Here is a 19143-nt window from a genome sequence, read left to right on the forward strand (position 1 = left end):
CCGTTGGAGGTATCGAATAAAAACGAAATGGGCACCGAAGGCTGCCGTAAAAGTTTGCTGATCCTGGTTTTTTATGATTCTTTAACAGCGCCAAACGCGCCGCCGAATGTCCGGTTCAGTGTGTTTGACGGGTATTGTTGGGTACAATTTTCGGGCGGCCAACTTGAACGCGCACTATGACTACATTTAATCTCTCGCCGGAAGGAGTCAGAGAAAAATAGCAAATAAAATGCGACCTAATCTGGCAAAGAAAAACAACACTCGAAACCGAACGACAGACAATAAATCGTCGAAGACGAGTGCCGCAACTGGAACACGGTGGGAAGAATAACTAATACGTTACGGCAGACGACGGCTTAGGTCGTTCGGTTTTATGGCGGAAAAATCGGTTTGAAAAATGTCCTGCGTTGGCGAAAGGGCAACATGATCATGACCGGCGGTGCGTAACATGACGATAATGGCCGCGAAGCTTTAGTAATGGTATTGATGGTATGCCAATTCGCGTGTGATATGATGATGAACTTGTTTTGCGCCGTACACGAAGTTTGTGGGGTTTTGCTTCCGTTCTGCCTCCAGAGCCATAGATAACGCATTACATTTGGTAACAGTTTAACATATTGAAATGGGAAATCAATGCAGACACGTATGCATCACTTCCGTCAGCAAAATATGCGCTGCTAGCAAACAGGAACACGCCGGAACGCTACACAGTTTCAGCAGTTGAAAAGTACTGGTTTTGTGTGACTTATTTGTTATTATGAGTTTTTAATGTGAATATGTTTTATAAAGAACAGCTACATGCATAGATTATTATAATGAAGTGCCAATACAACTCATACGCATCAAATTATACCAACATTAAGTGGAACTTCCTAAAGCGTTTATCCTTACTAGGACCATTTTTATTATTGGCTGATGAATGGAAAATAAATCAAATCATACTTAATGCTGAAATGTCTCTCCGCTTGTTGGAGTCAATTTTTGGATGCTCCTATTTTCGGTCCATCGAAACTTTGAGTTAGAATTGAACATTTTCTTCCTCCCACTACGCTCAACGTATCTTTTGTGGTGAACTGAAAAAAAAAACTTATTCGGATGGAAATCAACTTTTCCGGGGATACGCGGGTGGGAAGGAAGCGAATGTTTTTCCCATCGGTCGCTGTTTAGCGAAGCCATTAAAATGAATGATGACATCTAGATGCCATCAAATTTATTCACGTTTTTCCTCCCGAACCCGAACCCGAGTGCTGAATATGTGTGTGTGAGGTTGCGGGGGATGCTGTTTTATTATTATTATTATATTATGACTCGGGTTCTGACGACGTGCTGCCCCTCCGGCGTCCGTCTCCCGGCGGATCAAACCTGATTTTACTGATACCACGCGTTTCCGGGTTTTCCTCACCGCACCCCACACACGCCACGCAAACGGGTTCATACTTATCAGGTCCCGATTTTCCCCGGGATGAAGTTTAGCGAACCCGCTGGCGCTGTCTATGTTTGTGCGCTCGTCCAAATCCGCAATCTGCACAAACAAGCGTACAATACACAAACGCACACATTGGGATAAAACGTTCTTTCGCGAGCACTCGAGTAGAGTCATATGTGTTTGGCCCACTTCCGCCCGGTTGAATCTTGTGTGTGTGTGTGTGCCGTATATCTTGGGCACCGCTCGGCCATTTCCGCATGCATACGCGCAAACCACCCACAAAACATGGCCATTCAATAATCGCATGCTAAGGCCGGGAGCGGTCCGAAGCTCCCTCGCCACGAATTTTGGCAGAATAAATGGAATGAAATAAAAATAAGCATTGGGCGCCATCGAGATGAGAGTAAGATTACCGGCAGAAAGGGTGGAGGAAGAAGGAGTATGTGTGTGAGAGAGAGAGAGAGGGGGGAACAGATCGCCAAAACAACAACTTTACGAAAAACCGATACCGATGGGACTGAAAAGCTATGGACCCCGATATGACCGGCGAAGGCAGGAGGCTGTGTGGAAGGCAACCAGCGCTCCGAGGCAAGGGGGCGCGGCATGGCTTTGGAAAACTCTTATAAGTCCATCCGTTGGGCACTGGCTGACAGTTGATAGTTGCCAGACTGTCCGTTTTCGGAGCCCCGTTTGAGAACGGCTCGCCGGTTCATTGCGAAAATCAGAGCAGCCCCCTGGGGGTGGGAGGAAAAACAAGCTGAATAAAGGCTATTTTTCCACCCATCCCTCCCCGCTTTCCCCCTGACTCCACACGAAGAGCAAAGCAATCTGTTCGGGTTACGTTTTTTTCTCTTACAAAACTGGACGCGGCTTGACGTTAATCCTTGCTTCCGTCTCGTCGTAATCCGCTTGTGATTCCGTGGAATTAGGTCATTAGGACGGCCGAGTGGAAAACGGCTCGCAATGGAGGTGGATATTTTTTCGCAATGTGATTGGACCCTTTCTTTTCCGGAGGGGCTTCGGACAGTTGCGAATCAAAGTTGAAGCGGAGAGGTGGAGCTGTCGTATTTATGCTTATCCTCTGCTTTATTTTAAAGAGCTACCTTTCGGATCTTCTCAAGTGCTTCCGTGCGAGTTCGATAGGATTATGTTGTGATTAGCTTTTCATGAACTCAGAAACTTGTTACTGTAAATTGTTATGGAACATTTGTTAGAAAAAAATAGGTTAAATTACGTTATCGTTTCTTTTTTTCGTTAAAGCTTTAACATCGTGGGTTTTATAAAGTTCCATTAATTTCCTTTTGCCTCATAGCTAATTTTATCCCATTTTTATTTTTTTTAATACCTAAATGGTTCGAACCCATGAGGCCTAATTCTAAAAACCTTTTTTTTTGTTTATTTATTTTGGTATCACGCTCGTTGCGGTATTGCAAATCTATTTTCTTATTGTTCAGTTTTTTTAACTCAATACTACTACTACAAACTAGTGTTACCACTAATGAAAATACTTTAAAATCTAAACTCTTTAATTATGTTTTATACCATGCTATTTTCGTCATCTTTAAGACACACTGAATCATACAAGTACGATCCTTTTATGACGATACTCCTCTTATAAACAAACAAACAATAATTAAGCAAGAATTCATCTGCACTTTTGTTGTCAAAATTGTCTGGAAGATATTACTTTCTCATAAAATGGGTTGAATGAAACGAAAGCAAAGTTCTGCTCTGAATAACCGTTTGGAAAGACCCAACCTGGGTCCAAAGTGGATCATCGCTGGTGTGTCAATAAAGCAACCGTCCGTTCCGGTGCTGCTGAAAGATGCAACATCGGCCCCGAACGATGCACACGACGTCAAGTTTACCAACTGCTGTAACTGGTGCCAATAAAATGTAAATACGTAGGATGGTTGGATCAACCTCACGACGAGCTTGAGTTCTGTCAGAGAGAAGCAAAGCTTTGCCAAACGCGAATGATTCGACACATTGGATTCCGTGTGGAGGTTGGATTTAGGGCAGCCCGGGTTCCCACCAACACGATGTTTGCGTTGGCGGTCGTCGAAAAGTCGCATCAAGTTGGCCGTTAGCCGTACGCTTTCAAATTTGTAAAACAAACATCGGCCGCGCGGTGTGATTACCGAGCACTTGAGCCTTCCGGCCGGGGATCGAATAGTTACCCCTTTGGCGGCTCATTCGTCATCCCAGTTTCTCCGAAGTCACGAACGATTAAGCAAACAAGGCTTGCTGGCCCTGGGCTGGTTTGTGTCCCGTTTTATTTTCTCAAGTTCCTTTCCTGGCGTGACCGTGAGGACCCAAAAGGGTGAAGGGACTCCTTTTCGCTGCTTCCAAACGATTTCATGCTCCCCGAATTCTCGCTAGTCCAAACACGAAACCCACGTCCGACCGCCAACTCGGTGGCTCTCGTTTCGCAGAAAGTCCCACGCCAGACCGACCGGCTTTAAAATCTCCATCAAAGTCCAAAGGCTCCGAAGCTGCCGATGGCGAAAACGGATGCAAAGGGCCACTCTTGGTAAGTCCATGAAGAAGGGCATTGAGAGGCGATTCCCGGGAGGATGGTAGGGTAAATTGTGCGCGAAAATCATTTTGCACCGACCCGAGTCGGTGGCAAGTTCATGAAAATAGAAACTAGAATTCGAATGCGGACCGATCCGGGGGGTTCCCGGCGCGTTGTTTAGCTACCTTTTTCCGTCCGGGATCCTTCGGCGAATGCAATCGAAAAGCTGCCTTTCGCCGTGCGTCGGAAGGAAAACCAAAGCGTAGCGCAAACGGAACGAAAACGGTGGAGATGGTGCTGGAAAATTATCATAAAAATATCGTTAAAACAGATTCCGGGCAGATAATAAAAGAAAATTTATAGTCATCGCTTCCGACTGCCGGAACGATCCCTTGTCGATGACTTTCTTGGAGCCTTCTCCCGAAAGGCAACCATTCGCCGAAGGGATTGGAGCCTTTCGGGCCGCGTACGCAGCGTGCAGAGTTTCTTCACCGTTGGTCCATTTAGCGAAATGGATGTGCAAATTTGGGCCCGTCGCTTGCGAGCATGATTTTCCATCAAAAACCCGCCTGTCGAACTTCTTCTAGGTTGTGTGTGTGTGTGTGTGTCTTTTTCCAACCTTCCCGATTTGATCGAACCGGACGCGGTGTACATTTAACAGATGCAAATTGTGCTGCTGCCGTTGCTTCTCTCGGGAGACCTTAAAATCGGACTGATTCTCCGAGCTGTCGATTTCACGATTCGATTCGTTACGTTTTGGGAGTTACGTTTCCTTTTCTTTTTGCTTTGCTGTATACACGCACACGATCGTTGTCTGTTCTTATTTTTTGTTCCATTCTAAGGAAAAAACGATAGATTTTCTACCCACTCCAACCATTATAGGCGACCGGTTTTGCATTTTTTCCCCCCCAAACGTTCGGTTTGGCAAGAAATGTTTTTAGAAACACTGACAAAAAATAATCGTAGAACAGCTGCTTCATGGAACGCATGTTTAAGTGTTCCGTGAAGATATAGTAGGGACGGTAAAAATGATTTCCTTGTTTTGTACAGGAATGCACCGCGCGGGTTTCTAAACTTAAAACATAACATGAATTTTTAAATCTATAGACAAATGCTTTCAATCTATAGACAGTTGAAATGTTTTATATTAAAATGAAGATTTTCATATTTTACGTAGCGTTTTAAATGTTTGGCTGGTATAAATAAAACATACAGTTTTTTTTCTTGATTTGAAATCAAAGCAAACTGCTTGTGCATATTACTTCATATATCGCAAGCATATGATTTATCCTGTTGACAACGTTGAAAGTGACCAGACATTATTTTAGGCCACATCAATCAATGTTCTCTTGACGTACCTTAGGTCTTCTTACTTGTGAAAGCTCTTACCTTTTTATGTTGTTGTGTGAAATAGTCCAAGTCATTTCTATTGTGATATTAAGTTTATATAAAAGAAACTTTTTGAATACATCATTTCAATATCGGGGCATGTAAAACTAGTTAATAAATTGATGAGCCTTGCTTACACGGTTTTTCGATTACCACTCCGAATGAAAACTGCCAAAGCTTTATTAGCATCATTAACTTACTATTTCAGCCACCATGCACTGCCTTCCTAATAACTCACCCGAAGTCTCGTGGGGCTAAACTTTGCGTAAGACTCGAGACGTTGGCGTGCATAGGAGGTACTTCGACCACGCAAAGTATACACTTATATTACCGACCACCTGACCTTGGGCAACCGGGTGCGCACTTACTTGCACACGTGTCGCCGCTGGGCCGCTGCATGATGTACATTAATTTTCATTTAATTAATTAAGTTACACAAAACAGCGGCGGCTAAGCCGTTGGCTCGGGAGAAAAAGCTTTCCCTTGAAGTTGTTTGCTGGGCTCCCTGTACGCCCGGTACGAGCTGAATTTTTCTTTTCTTTCTTCTGCTTTTTGTTGCTTTCCTTCTTTCTAGTGCGCCAAAGGAAACTTGATGATTTTTCCCCTACCTTCAAAAGGAAGCTAATGAATGTGTCGGAAAATGTGTTGTTGTTTCGCAGTTGATTAAGCCCAGGAGAAAGCGCGCCGTACGGGTTGCCGGTGAAATTTATGCGCTGGTCCTGTACTGTTTCCTCTTCTCGATCCGATTAATTTCTTTAGCAAAAACGGCCGACAATTCGTGGGTATCGTTTTGTCCAAAAGTAAGCTTCTTTTCCGGAAACGACGTGTCGCTTCGGAGGAAATGTTTTAATACCCCACGTTCATTAAACCGGGAGCTTTAATTTGATGGAGAAGTAATTTTTCTTTAAAGGGTTGTATGCAAGACGAAAATTCTTCACGTGTTTTGAGTAGGGTTTCGTGCTCTTCGTGCCTGTTTCCAGTTATTAGCAAATGCCCTTAAATAAGCCGTTGAACTAAGTTCTTCGTAGTCTATTTTGACAACTCAATTTGTAGACACACTGTTGAAAACAATACAGCGACACTCTACCACTAAAACTTCATTCGTCTTTAATTCATTATTTTTTCGATCTACTCCATCTTTATTTCCAGATTACGGTTTTGGTGCAATCCGATCGGTGAAGCTGGTGGTGGAACCGCCGACGGTCCGCCGTGGCCAGCACGCGACGTTGCAATGCCTGTACGACCTGGACGAGTCGCCGCTCTACTCCGTGAAGTTCTACCGAGGACTACGCGAGTTCTATCGCTACACGCCGGGCCAGCAGCCGAGCATGAAGATTCTTCCCTTTCCCGGCATCAACGTCGACGTGAGTATAGTGTTTCCCAGAATTTCCCAAGCCTTCGGCCGCCTCCTTCCATCGGCATCGTTAGGAATGGGGTTTCCTTTTCGGAACCCTCTCGAGCGGGATCGTTTTAAAGGAACGCCCGGGGTCGAGGAGTAATTTAAAGTCATTTTCTTCAGCTGACACTAATCCGTCTTTTCGCAACTGAAGGAGGGCTCTGTTTTCTTCCCAAAAACCGTACCGACCGACCCGGTGGGGCGCGAAAGGGTGGACGGCGGGTGGGCACAACGTCTAATGAAAAAGCATGTTCGGCTGAAGCGAGAAAAGCGATGGCAGCGAGTGAATGCGGAAGCAAAGCGATAGCATTTATGGAGGGATAGCTTTTCACTTTGTCCGGCATTTTCCGAGCGCTTGGCGCACGATTTCGAGAAATCCGTTTTCAACAGGCTAACGTGACTTGTGCCGGTAGGTTTGGCTGGCGGTCCTCCTGCCGTCCCGCTGTGCCCGGCCGGAGCAGATCATCGACATCATCTTCAGCCCGGGCGGGTTTAACAGGCTGTTTGACGGGCGCACAAGAAAAGCGACGAAAACAAAAACCAACCCCCAAAAGCCACCGAGTCGGAAAGGTGGTCGGGGGAGCAAGAGGGAAGGAAAAACCTGACGAGATAAGATTACGTTTGGAGATGATGATGATTATTTTGCCGTGTTTTTCTGCTCACGGTCCCGCTTTTTGCCGAGGAAAATCCATTTCTTCGCTGTTTTCCCCCTCGTCGACGTGGATTGTTAGCTTGTTATATTTAATGTTCGGTGAACGAGTGAAGGTGTTCTTTTGCTACCCCATGGTTGATTAAGAAATATGTTTCTGAACATCGAACTACATTATTTTTCGTATTAGTTTGCTACTTGAATAGGAATGTCTTTTCGTTTGCTTAACTGCGCACTTTTAATCCATTTAGATAGATTTATCAAATGTCTTTCTCGCAGCCTTCAGTCAGAGTTGGCCCTGAAGTATCACTTGATCCGAACGAACGGCTTACTTTGATATGAAGGAAAAACATGTCTTGTGAAAGGGTGGTTTTTTACATTCACTTTCCCACTGGAGGAAAACCACTTTGATTTCTTTCAGCCATGGGTTTTTTTGCTTTCTCAATAGGTTCGTATTTTTTTTTGTTTGTTGTTATGTCCTTACCCACGGTTAAACCGATTCACCAGGCGAGCGGAAGTTTGGTCAAGGATGATCCAGGGTATTAGAGCCGAACGTTGGCGGCCGGGTTGAACGACGTCCTCTGTTTTTCCGCTCGTTATTAACTTATTAATTATAATTGAAAGGCTGAAGATTATCTTTCATCGCCGAGCGCTCGTTCACCCACTGGCCGGAAGAGCACGAACTGCTGACTGGCGGAATTTGTCCGGCCGCTCTCCGTTGGTGGTGTGGGTGGGAGTCGGAGTCGGGTATCGCAATCAAACGGTTTAGGGGCTGTCCCTTGGACGGGACCGGCTTCGGCGTGGAGCGAGCGAATGGGATGAGAAATGAAATGGATTTATTTGTTGTTGCTGTGCTGTGCAACTTTGCGATGGTTGATTTTAAGCACCCGGTGTGATTCCAGGCTGAATTACAAGTGGAAGAAATCCGCTCGTTTATGTTTTCGTTTTGTTTGGCGAACCATTATGATAATTATTAAAAGCTGACGGAAAAGCTGCTTAGTTTGGATCAAAGGAGCATGGAAGTGGAATTTACTTGAACGTTTCGAGAAAGTTTGATTTATTCACGGTAGAGTAGATATTATATTAATGTCCGGATCTAATTTTCTCACTTTGTTAGAGGCGTAAATTGTCCGTTTTGCAATTTATGTATATGCTCTCTTACCGATATTGATCAATGTAATACGTAAACAGTAGAACTTGAACATCTAAAATCTCCATTCTTATTTATTTTATTATTTCTCTTCCAAAAAGCTAATTCACTTCAAGAACAAATCATTTGCCAAGACTATGAGTGTACATTTATTCTTTCTTTCTTCGACAACTAATTTGAGACAATTAAAACAATGTTTCTTGTTTTTTTAATCTTTGTCTTCTTCAACCAATTAAAAAATGCATAAAAAGCGTGCTACTTCCCTTGTACTGAATTTTAATAAAATTTAGCTCAAGAAGAAATAAAGAAGTTCTACGCACGACTTAAATCTGGGTATTTTAAACAACAATTGATCATTAATGATGCACAGGAAGCACGATTTTCTAACGTAGGCACAACTTGAGTTCGTTCAAGACGTAGTGGCTTTATGAAATAAAAATGAGTCAACAGATCGGGCTCGACCAAAGCTGAACTTCTCAAAAGCTTATTGTGAATTCTTTATTTTTATTGCTTTATTAGCTATACCCTTCGGTTGTTGGGGAAAAATTTAAAATTCACGTGCCAGAGCTATTTTTCTTTCGCCATGTTTCCATGCCGGGAAAAAGGGGGGCCACCCGGACTACCGGTTTCGAGGCCCCAAAATTATCTGATCAATATCGCCCCGGTTAAGCCGCCCACTTTCCGTGGCTGTTTATCCGATGGAGAATTTATCTTACATTTTCTCCTACCACCACCACCACCACCACTATGGAATCCAACTTCTCTAAAGGAATAGGATAGCGGGAAAACTTTGTTCGGTGCTTGAGGGAGGAAAACCCTCCACTCGAACTCGCGTGGAAGCACCATTCGTCCGGGTCCGTGATTTTCAAACCGGTGCGCCGGTGCCAGCTTCCAAGATTGAACCGTCTTGTTTCCCAATGCTGACGAATTTTCCGACTCTACCGTCGCGAAATGGAATACGTGCTTTCGCTGCTCGGGAAACGCTTGTCGCTCGCGTCGTGTCGAATCAAAACGAGAAACGCGGCCTTGGCGAAATGGAAGGCAATTTGGTTGATCCACACAAAAACACACATATCGGTTGACAGTGGAAAGAAAAGGATATGTACACCCTCTCCTTCCCCTCTTCCCCCGCAAACACCACAATCGTGTGTGACGTTTCGGGGCGAACGGTCGTAGCGTGTAGTCGTCTTCGGGATCGTTTGAAGAATGCCTGCTACGCCCTATAATATATTTATGAGATTATCGTTCTAGGCTTCTTAGCCTTTAGCCTCCCGCTTCCACTCCGCTTCGCCCAGCTCCACCCGGTAGCCAACTCGGTGGCACGAAAAATGGGCAGCTTTTCGTCTTTCTATAAATATCGTATTTCGGTTCGGCGTTGGCTTTACCGCTCCATTTTTTCCCAGTAACCCGACGACCACCACTTCACATCATGGCGCTCCAAACGTATGGCCCACGATGCTTAATGTACGTCATGTATGATAACGTATTAGGTAGCTGACCTTTTCCGGCGTCGCCTGCCCGGCCTCGATTTTCCCCCCATTCGCCCGGAGAGTTAATTCCAGTGTGTTCAGTTCCAGTTTTGGGCCGAGTGCTGCTGCTGTGTGGCTGCTTTTTTTCCCCCGAACATTCGTTCGCCTAGGAACGCTCCTTTCGGTGAATTCAGGCTTTTTATTCGCTTCGCCCGAAAAATGGTTTATATTCTGCACAAAGGACCCGATTTAGGATGTCTGGTGTTTGTCGGAGGGTTGTCTGTCTTTTTTTTCTCCCTGGGATAGGGAAAATTGTTAATAGTTGAAAGATCGGTGGACCATCCAACGAACAAAGGGGTGAGGGGAAGCTTAGGAAAAAAAAATCCCAGAGTGGAATAGAAACGATCAAGCAAAACTGCTTAACTCGGACAAAAGTCTTTGAGCGATGAGCAGTTTTGTCGAAGGGGATAGAAATGGGGAAGAAACCCGAAATGGTAGGCGAGTTGGATGAAAGGGCGAACAGGGATCAAGAGATCACCCAGAATAGACGGGAGCTATTTAAGCGGGTGCCGACATTTCAATGGAAAACGCCTTGAACGTTACCTTCGGAAAGACCCAATCCCAAAACGGCTGTCGATTTTTTTCTGCAGAGAAAACTCGAGCGGAGCAAGATTGTTGATTATGTGACAGTTTCTCTATACGCTTTCGAGTCGTACTTTTTTCCGAGTTTTCGCTCCGTAATGGAATATGTTAAGGAAAACTTCATCCTTTTTTTTCCCGTCGCTCATCGCACTCAGCTGAAATGCATGAATTATTGGGTGGTCATAAATATGGAGTAGATATTTATCGGCCCACAAAAGCGGATCAGCGCCGCACACACGTGGACCGATCAAATTCTTATAAATGATGGTTCCGGCATTATCCGGGATTGAATATCCATTTCCGGTCGCAATAACTGGCACCGGTGGTTGGCGCAGCGTGGCGGTGAAAGTGGATTCATCCTTCACACTGACTGTGTGTGTATGTGTGTGAATGTGTGGTCGTTAGAAACGATTGCCGGCTGGGTGGTGCAAATAATTGTCAGTCCGTTCCAATGTGGTTGGAATTCGATTGCTGGGCAACGAGCTTGGTGTAAGTTCATTAACAATCCATCGAGGGATTATGGTGCGAATCGGATGTGTTTAGCCGATGGAAAGGTGGTAATATTTTATTTAAATTTGAATTTACGCTGCGATTTCCAACGGGAAATCAATCGATCAGACAGGTTGTTCAATGTTTTGTTCGAAAAAGGAATTCAAAAATGTACAACTTATCGTCATTGCAAAAAGCTGGTTAAAGTTTGATAATCAAGTGCACGATGATGATATCTGTCGAACCAATTTCAAATGACGACCACTTAAATCAGTCCCCTCTTTCATTACTCCACAGGCGGCGCACTCGGACAACCGGCAGGTCGTTATCAGGAATGTGGGCTTCGGGCTATCGGGTGTCTTTTCCTGCGAAGTGACGGCCGATGCACCATCGTTTTCTACCGCCACCGAACAAATCAACCTGCAAGTAGTAGGTAAGTAAACCCCCTCCCTGGAAAAACCCGAAGTGGTTCCGAGAGAAACGATAATCCTTGACTGAATGTCATATGTTACATACATTGGTATTAGCACTAGCCCTCGTTGAGGGAAAAAAGTATTTTTCTTCTTGACGTAACGTCCGACATGGTCATGCTTGCCCGCTAAGGGCTTACTAGACTTTTTCTCCCCTTGAGCCTGTTCTCTCCTATAGGGGAGGGTTCCGTTTTTTGTTGGGATTTGAAACCATGCTGTCAAGGTGGTGAGCCCCAGCGATCATAGGCCGATTTTCAAACCGGCGCTACTGCTCTTCTGCAACCACTAACTTTGTTGCTGGCTGCCTCATACTCCAGTTATTTCTAACATGCCTCACACCCTGTGTATGCAGGGATTGTTGACCATTTTTTTGAATGGATTAAAATTTCCTAAATTACGATGAAAAGGATGCAACTTGCAACATCCCCGTACTGTCGAATGTAGACTAGGTTTTTCCTTTTGTATGTGCACCTTCAGGTTACCTTTCAACCATTCCAGTTTCAAGGAATTTCATTAGAATCATACCACGAAGGACCATTAAGGGAACGATTTAAACATGGTTTAAGGTACAGATTACATCGTCATGACCTAGAATAAGGTACCTAGAACGGTACGTAGCCGGTACAGTAACCAGCTCTTATGGTTTGACATGATCCCGTCGCGAATGATGAGAAGCAACTGAATAAGCTTTTGGTATTAGAAGGATAATCGGAGCTGCTTCCAGAGAGTGTTGATACATGCTTAGTAAATTTTCGAGCAAACTACCGGGACGTGAAACACTTTACTAGTGAATAATGTAGTATTTTAAATGTGCAACCTTTTGTTGAGTTCAAAGAATGTATTATCATATCCAACGTGTCTGAGATCGAGTGTAGTTCTCCTGATATTTTAATAGTAGCAGTTAAAAACAATGTTTAAATAGAGCGGATGATAATTTGTAAAGAACATTTATGGAGCACATTGGTTTCTGACGCTAATAATATGAAACTGTTTGAAATTTTTAAGTGATACACTATGCGTTAACTTCGCAAGATAACATACCTAGTTTGTTGGTTTATCATGAAAAACAAAACAATAAAGCACTAAAATCCAATCATGCTTGATATGTACGAATTTTGTTTGGGAAAAAATCCCGAACGAAGCGTGAAGCATAATTGACTTTTTTGTATTGATGCTTCAAACAGACTTCGGATACTCCCAGGATGGGACGTGCTTAACACGGGACCAAACATCTTCCAAACATGACCTATCATGAACACAAACATAAACACTGCATTTCGCCCACCCCAGCCCCCTAGCCGGATCCATCTTGCCGCCCACCTCGGAGGGAGGAAAAACGAGCCGCCACGAAGAGGCGCCCGGAATGACATCGATTTTAGTGCCACTTCACCATCTGCTACGTTGTTTTACGGTTCGTCTGTTGTTTCTTTTTTTTCTTTTGCCATCGCTTCCTGTACGGTCTTTCATCGTTGCACCACCGGGACAAACGTTGTTCCTTGTTTGCCACGTCCGGAGTGGACGGATCGGGGGATTGTTTCGTGGTGTGCGTGGTGGCCGTTGTTTTGCTCCGGAAATGTTTAAGTCGGCAGGGAGGGGGAAGAAGGTGGGAGGGGGGGAGGAGGTTTGGCCCGCCCACCGATAATAGCATCAAGACGAGCTTTTCGAGCCCGGGTGAAGTCAGTGGTGAAATTTAATGGCGGAAATGCAATTGTCGTTTCCATGTGCTGCTTGACTTCCGTCGTGTCCTGAATCGCCGTGCTCGGAAAAGGATCGAGGGAAACGTGGGAATGCAGATACATCCGAGGTTTATGCTTTGCGGATTGTGCATGGGAGGAGCGTGTTTTTGCGTCACAATTTTTCCTGCCTTGCGCTCGTTCTACCGATTCCGTTGTTTCCTTCTTTTTTCCCTATCACCAGCTCTGCATCAAAGTGCCACCGATTGCTGGCCCGTGCTTGAATCGTTCCGGCAAGATGTGCGCTTCTCCGGCGCTGGTAGACAATGAAACGCCGCACTAGCTACGCAGAAGAAAGTGCAAGCGGACACACAGCAAGAATAAATATTTTATAACGATCCTCTCGATTTGTTGCCATCTTGACTTTGGCCCAGCGTTCGGTTGACCGCTCCCAGCCCAGTGCGCCACCGGAAGCATCTTAAGGAGCAGCTTTTGGCCTTTTCGTGTGCTTATCCGTCGGCCGATGCTGTTTTGCAGGGCGTTTTTACTGCCCGACCTTTCTTTTTCCTTTGTGCACACTGTCGCATCACGATGCACCGGTTGACATTCTCATAAAGCAAGGACGATGCACCTTTTTATGAGGGTGCTATAAGGGGATTTAGTTATTCTTTTCAGCAACGTTCAACTGGAAGGCTTTGAAAGGCAGAGGGCAAAAGGACTTGTTTCATTTAATCTTTTATTAGTCCGCTTCCGGTCGGCGAGGTTTTGCGCCTTTTAGGCCATGTTGTTCTTCGGCAAATACCGACCAGACCGAAGCGGGAATTGGCGTTAAAGAGTTGAATGAAATATTTACATTTCTCCCCGACGATCGCGACTTGATGGATGACTTCCGGAGAGCGAATGGGGAGGAGGTTTCCTTGCGGAGGTGGTTGAATTCGGAAAACCGTTTGGGCAAGCCACAAAACCAATAAATATTGCCGGAACACGGTTTCGAGCACACTCCCACTGTCATAAACTAAAGTTGCCATTAAATCTTCCCTGCGCCCTCCTTCACCCTACCGGCATCCAAGTGTACCTACCGTGTGTGTGTGGGTGGGCTGAATGTATTGCAGTATGCCAGGCGCATCGACACACCTGGGGTGAAATATTTCGATACCATAAATAATGCTGTTTGCGAAATTCTTTGCCAAAGTGTGCCTTCAATGGGTCCCTCGAAGCAACGCGGTGAACGCCGACCTTCGACCGAACGATTGACGATGCAAAACCGTCCCAGGTAGGATCGTTTTTCCGCCCCGTTTTCGTTCTCCCCCTCCCCCCCCCCCCCCCCCCCCTCCCTCAATGCCGGACTCGACACGTGGTAAACATGAGCTTAGAAATTTGAGCAATTTATATTTCACCGCGGTTCGGTGGTGTTTGGTTGTGGTGGTATTTTATTGGTGTAAACTGGTATTTTCGCGGACTGAAGGAGCGCGTATGTTCTGGCTGATGCCATTTCTTTGGCCCATTCGAGCACTTTGGAGGTGATTTTTCACGCCACCTCTGAGTGCTGATGACGGGCTCCTGTTTATCCTGTAAACGAATCATACTTTGGAGTTGTTAAGCTGACGTTACCAATAAACCATATAATACATGGGTTTGCTTAGAACATTTGGTAGAGAGATTTGCAGGAATGTGTATAAGTTTTGTTTTGACAAGTTGTTTGTTTGTGCTTTGGGTGTAGGATAATCTATGAAAAATTATCTTACATTATTCACCCTTCGCTTTGGGAGAATTCTACTTATGTTTATACTTATAGTCTTTGTTAAATTTTCTGCCAACATTGCAGGTAATCAATCTACATTAAATTTTGTTGAGCCAGTCGGAATAAAAGAAACAAAAAATTAAAATTGAATATTGTTTAAACGATATTGCAACAATGAATGATTAAATACATGCATAGCTTTGCTACGACACATGTCGAACTTTGTCCCCGGACCATTTTCTTCTAATGTGACAGAAATGAAGCTTTGAAATGTAACCAGGTTGAATTGATAAGGAAAACCTTTCCTTCGACCTATTTCATCCGCTTTTCCCAGTGTTTCTGTAGCCCATTTTCAAAGAGCGACACATGCATTCCAAAAAGGCTTGTCGAGCGATTGTGCAAACGACAATCACAGAATTGACATTTCAGGGTCCAAAAGGAAGTCGGTAGGTTTCTTCAACATCGGTTGTGCGTGTGTGTGGGTGTGTGTGTGTGTGTGTGTGTGGTTGGTTGGTTACGATAGATTCGTGTTGATTTCAATTCCACATTGCCAGAACAGAAGATCAAACAGCGAGCGACGCTTGAAACAAAGCACCGTAACGAGGTGATGATGGAAACGACGGGCATAAAGCTTCTGTCAACTCCGAATGGGAAAGTAGGATGCCATAGGAAAACCCACCCCGTTAGTACGGAGTGAGCTGAAAGTGGAGAAATTGATAACCCATCCTTGTGTACGGTTGCCGCCAATCAAGCGGTTCTCCGCATTGTCGACGGAAAGCGTTGGAAAACTAAAGTAAATCGTACGTTTGCCGGGGTGGGTTGCTTTTCCTTGTGTTTGGATTACACTACAATAGCGATTCGGGTAATAACAACCGTAGCAGACCGAGAATTCGTTCGCTCGATGAAGGTGAGAGGAGGAGGGAGTTCTATTGTTTGAAATCATTTTCAGTTTCCAACCTCCCGATTTTCCGAACCTTCGTCTATTGGAAAGCTGCCGGAACAGTTTCGCCCTTTCCCAAGCTCTACATGTGCCGTATGCTTCACCTCGGAAAGGACAAACAAAGCAGCAAAACCAGTACCAGTGGCCGCAGCGTCGACTAACTGTTGCCTCATGTTCGCTTTGATGTTCGATCCACCGTCTTTGCTTCGGGGGTTGCTCGCGTTTTTATTCCCACCGTACGAGAAAAGCGTTCGCCCGAAGGCACCGACCAAACGAGCGATGGTAAAACAATCAAAAAGCTACACCGAGACCGGATGGAGCTGGGGCGACCGATTCGAGTCCGGTCGATCAGGACCCAATCGGGGCGAAATCCGGTGGACGCCGGGATTTCGAGAACGGTTCGCAACCCCACAATCCCCGGCAATCGGTGGCATCACCATCATCGGCACCAGCACCATCGTCATCATCATCATCGATGGCATTCGATTTCGATAGCTCGTTTTCGATCGAGTCCGTAGCAAATCGTCCGGAGAGCTTGGCCACTCTTTATCCATTCGCAAACGAGATCCGAGAATGGAGAAGAAAAATAAATCCCACCGGGTTTCCTTGCTTGTGTCTATCTTCGGAAAGGCTGTAGGGTGGGATTGGTTTTTTTTCTGTTCTTGCCTCAAATTAACTCCCCAAAAGCAAACGAGAATGAGTTGCATTCCGGATGGGTAGGGAGGATTAAGGGATATATTTCAACCGAGGCCCATCCGGCGGGGACATCCTTTCACATATCGGGAAGTAAAAAACAAAGAGCCACCCGTAGGAATGAAACTAGAACACAAAATGGCAGCAGTGACACTTTCCATACTCGCCGCAACAACCGTCTACACGATGGCCCTGTTTGGACAGTGGTGCTTTTTCCCGCCGGTGTAACGCCATTGTGTTTATCGTTTTATCGCCGAAAACGGACGCTCGTTTTGGCGCAGAACTTCTTGGCGCAACGGGGCCCGAGGTCCGAGTCCGAGGCAGGGGTGGTGGTAATTGTTTAGTTCTGTTGTTTTCGCTCGGTAGTCAACGTTTGTCTGGCGTTTGTTTTCGCCCTCTCCTCCCCGTGCCACGACATCGATGAACGATCGATCTTGTGAAGGTGAACACACACACCGGGAAGAAAAGAAACCGTTTGGATAAACGGACGGACAGTCGGGCGTCGGGTTGTAGGGTGGGGAACAAGGACGATGTCCGTTCGTTGTGTATACGTTCCGGCAGTGAAAGACAACAGAAGACCTGGACATCACACGGTGAGCGGGACGGAGCACCATGCACAGGGATGGGCGAGTCCTGGACGAGTGCGTATTATTTCCTTCCTTCCTTCCTAACGCCAGACACCGGACCGGACGTTCGGTGGGTGGACGGGGTCGGGGACATAACAGAGTGACCGTCGAGTGTTATGAAATCGAGCATTTGTTTGCCCTTATCGTCCGTCACGGTCCGAGCCAGTATACTGTGTGGTCTCATACCTGGGTAAGCATTAATGGTGCTCTTGCTCATCCGGTCGAGTATGTCCTCGTTATTATCGTCCTCGAGCACGCTGCTCGGGGGGACGGGCAGCCGGTCGAGGGAGCGTCATTGGTATGCATTGCAATCCTGTTGTTTTCTGTTACATGATGCCATTATTGATTCTATTAAGAGCGTTTCAATTTAACTGTGTGTGAGCATGGCGACAACAAATCGGTTGCATGATCCGAGCGAAAAGTGTGCCATTTGAACGACGATGGCTCAATCCATGTCCGGTTGTACTTTACTACTATTGGGGGGAAGAAGAGCAATCATCGACGTTTAAAGTGTATTATTTCTGCAATAATTGGAAACTGATGAGGGAACGATATAATTGGCAAATATTCTTTAGTTGATGAAGCAAGGATAAATAGTTATTATTAATTGGTATACACATTTTTCAGAAGTCCTTTGAACTCAAATAAATTATTCTTTGACTGCTTGGAATTTCATTTCAATTTATGGAGCTCCATACATCTTAAATTAGATGCATTAGCCATCTTTTTACGGTATTTAATCAATCCTTCCCCGAAGCAATTGTCATCTCCATCCACAGACCCTTTTTTCGTGATATAAATTTATGTAGCAGCAACATAATAATTCTCTGCTAAAGTTTTCTTCGCAGCTCTATTAACACAGATAACAATTCTGTTATTGTGAAATACCAACTGACTTATTTAATTGTACGAATCAATTTACAACTATTAGCAAATCTTCTCATGTTTTACCCTTTATAACAAGTTTTTAGTAAAATAGTAAAAATTGACAGAATAGGAATGAAATGAAATCTTTTAAAAAAAGACATGTTTCCTTTACTTTTATGAAAATTGAAAAAAAAGTACTTTTTTATGTTTTCTCACAATGGCTTTTCTAGCTCCTTTAAAGCAGAGTTTACGATGGTTTTGCCCCCAGAAATTGTTTGAAATATGAACCGGGTCATTTCGGCAACTATACGCCTAATGCAAGGAAGCGGCGCGCTCGATTTATGATGCACACCAAACGTGATAATGCTCGTTAGTTTGTTGGTGTTGGAAATTTCCTGCTCGATTACTCACAAAAACGCTGTCCTGGCGGATTACGTCACGGTCGCCCCTTGGAGTGTCATTCGATACGACACGCTCCGAGAAAGCATAACGCTCCCATTGAAGGGCACTTTTCCCACGAAAAATTGAATGCAACGAAAAAGGAACACAACTGCCTCGCGTTGCAATCAACGCCACACTGTAGCACATGGATTGCTTTAGGAAGCCCTGGGTTTGTTTTATGACGCCGCTTCTTCAAGTTGAAATTTTTTTCTCTACTCCAGCCCCACAAACGTCTTCGCTGGACGTCTTGCCCGCGTCCGAGAGTGTGCCATTAAGGATGCAGATTTTTCCCGTTCCTTCCAGTGTGCCACTTGTTTCTTTTGCGCACTTCTCACCTGCATCCTAACGAGGCGAAAACCTCGAAATAACACGTTCCTTGCACCGCGCCAGCGGATCTCCGGATGAGACTTGGTGTGAAGATAGTTTAACAACAGAAGAAAAAAACAAGCAAATCATAAAGGAAGCGACCGTCAAGAAGTACTCGGGAAGGAGGAAATGTCCTTTTTCCTTTTTGCCGCAGTATCATTGAAATGCCTGTGTTTCTTTTTACCTGGAGAGAAAACT

At 45.1% G+C, this 19143-nt stretch overlaps 1 protein-coding gene across 1 annotated transcript in view; it reads left to right on the forward strand.

Moving 5' to 3' along the window:
* Positions 1 to 19143, forward strand: part of LOC131284041 (uncharacterized) — a 106590-nt gene that overhangs the window by 36641 nt on the left and 50806 nt on the right. The window contains exons 2-3 of the mRNA XM_058312896.1: positions 6483 to 6697; positions 11426 to 11561. Of these exons, the coding sequence (XP_058168879.1) occupies positions 6483 to 6697; positions 11426 to 11561 (351 nt within the window). The remainder of the gene's footprint in view (positions 1 to 6482; positions 6698 to 11425; positions 11562 to 19143) is intronic.

Source organism: Anopheles ziemanni, chromosome 3 (assembly GCF_943734765.1).
Source record: "Anopheles ziemanni chromosome 3, idAnoZiCoDA_A2_x.2, whole genome shotgun sequence".
Lineage (NCBI taxonomy): Eukaryota > Metazoa > Arthropoda > Insecta > Diptera > Culicidae > Anopheles > Anopheles ziemanni.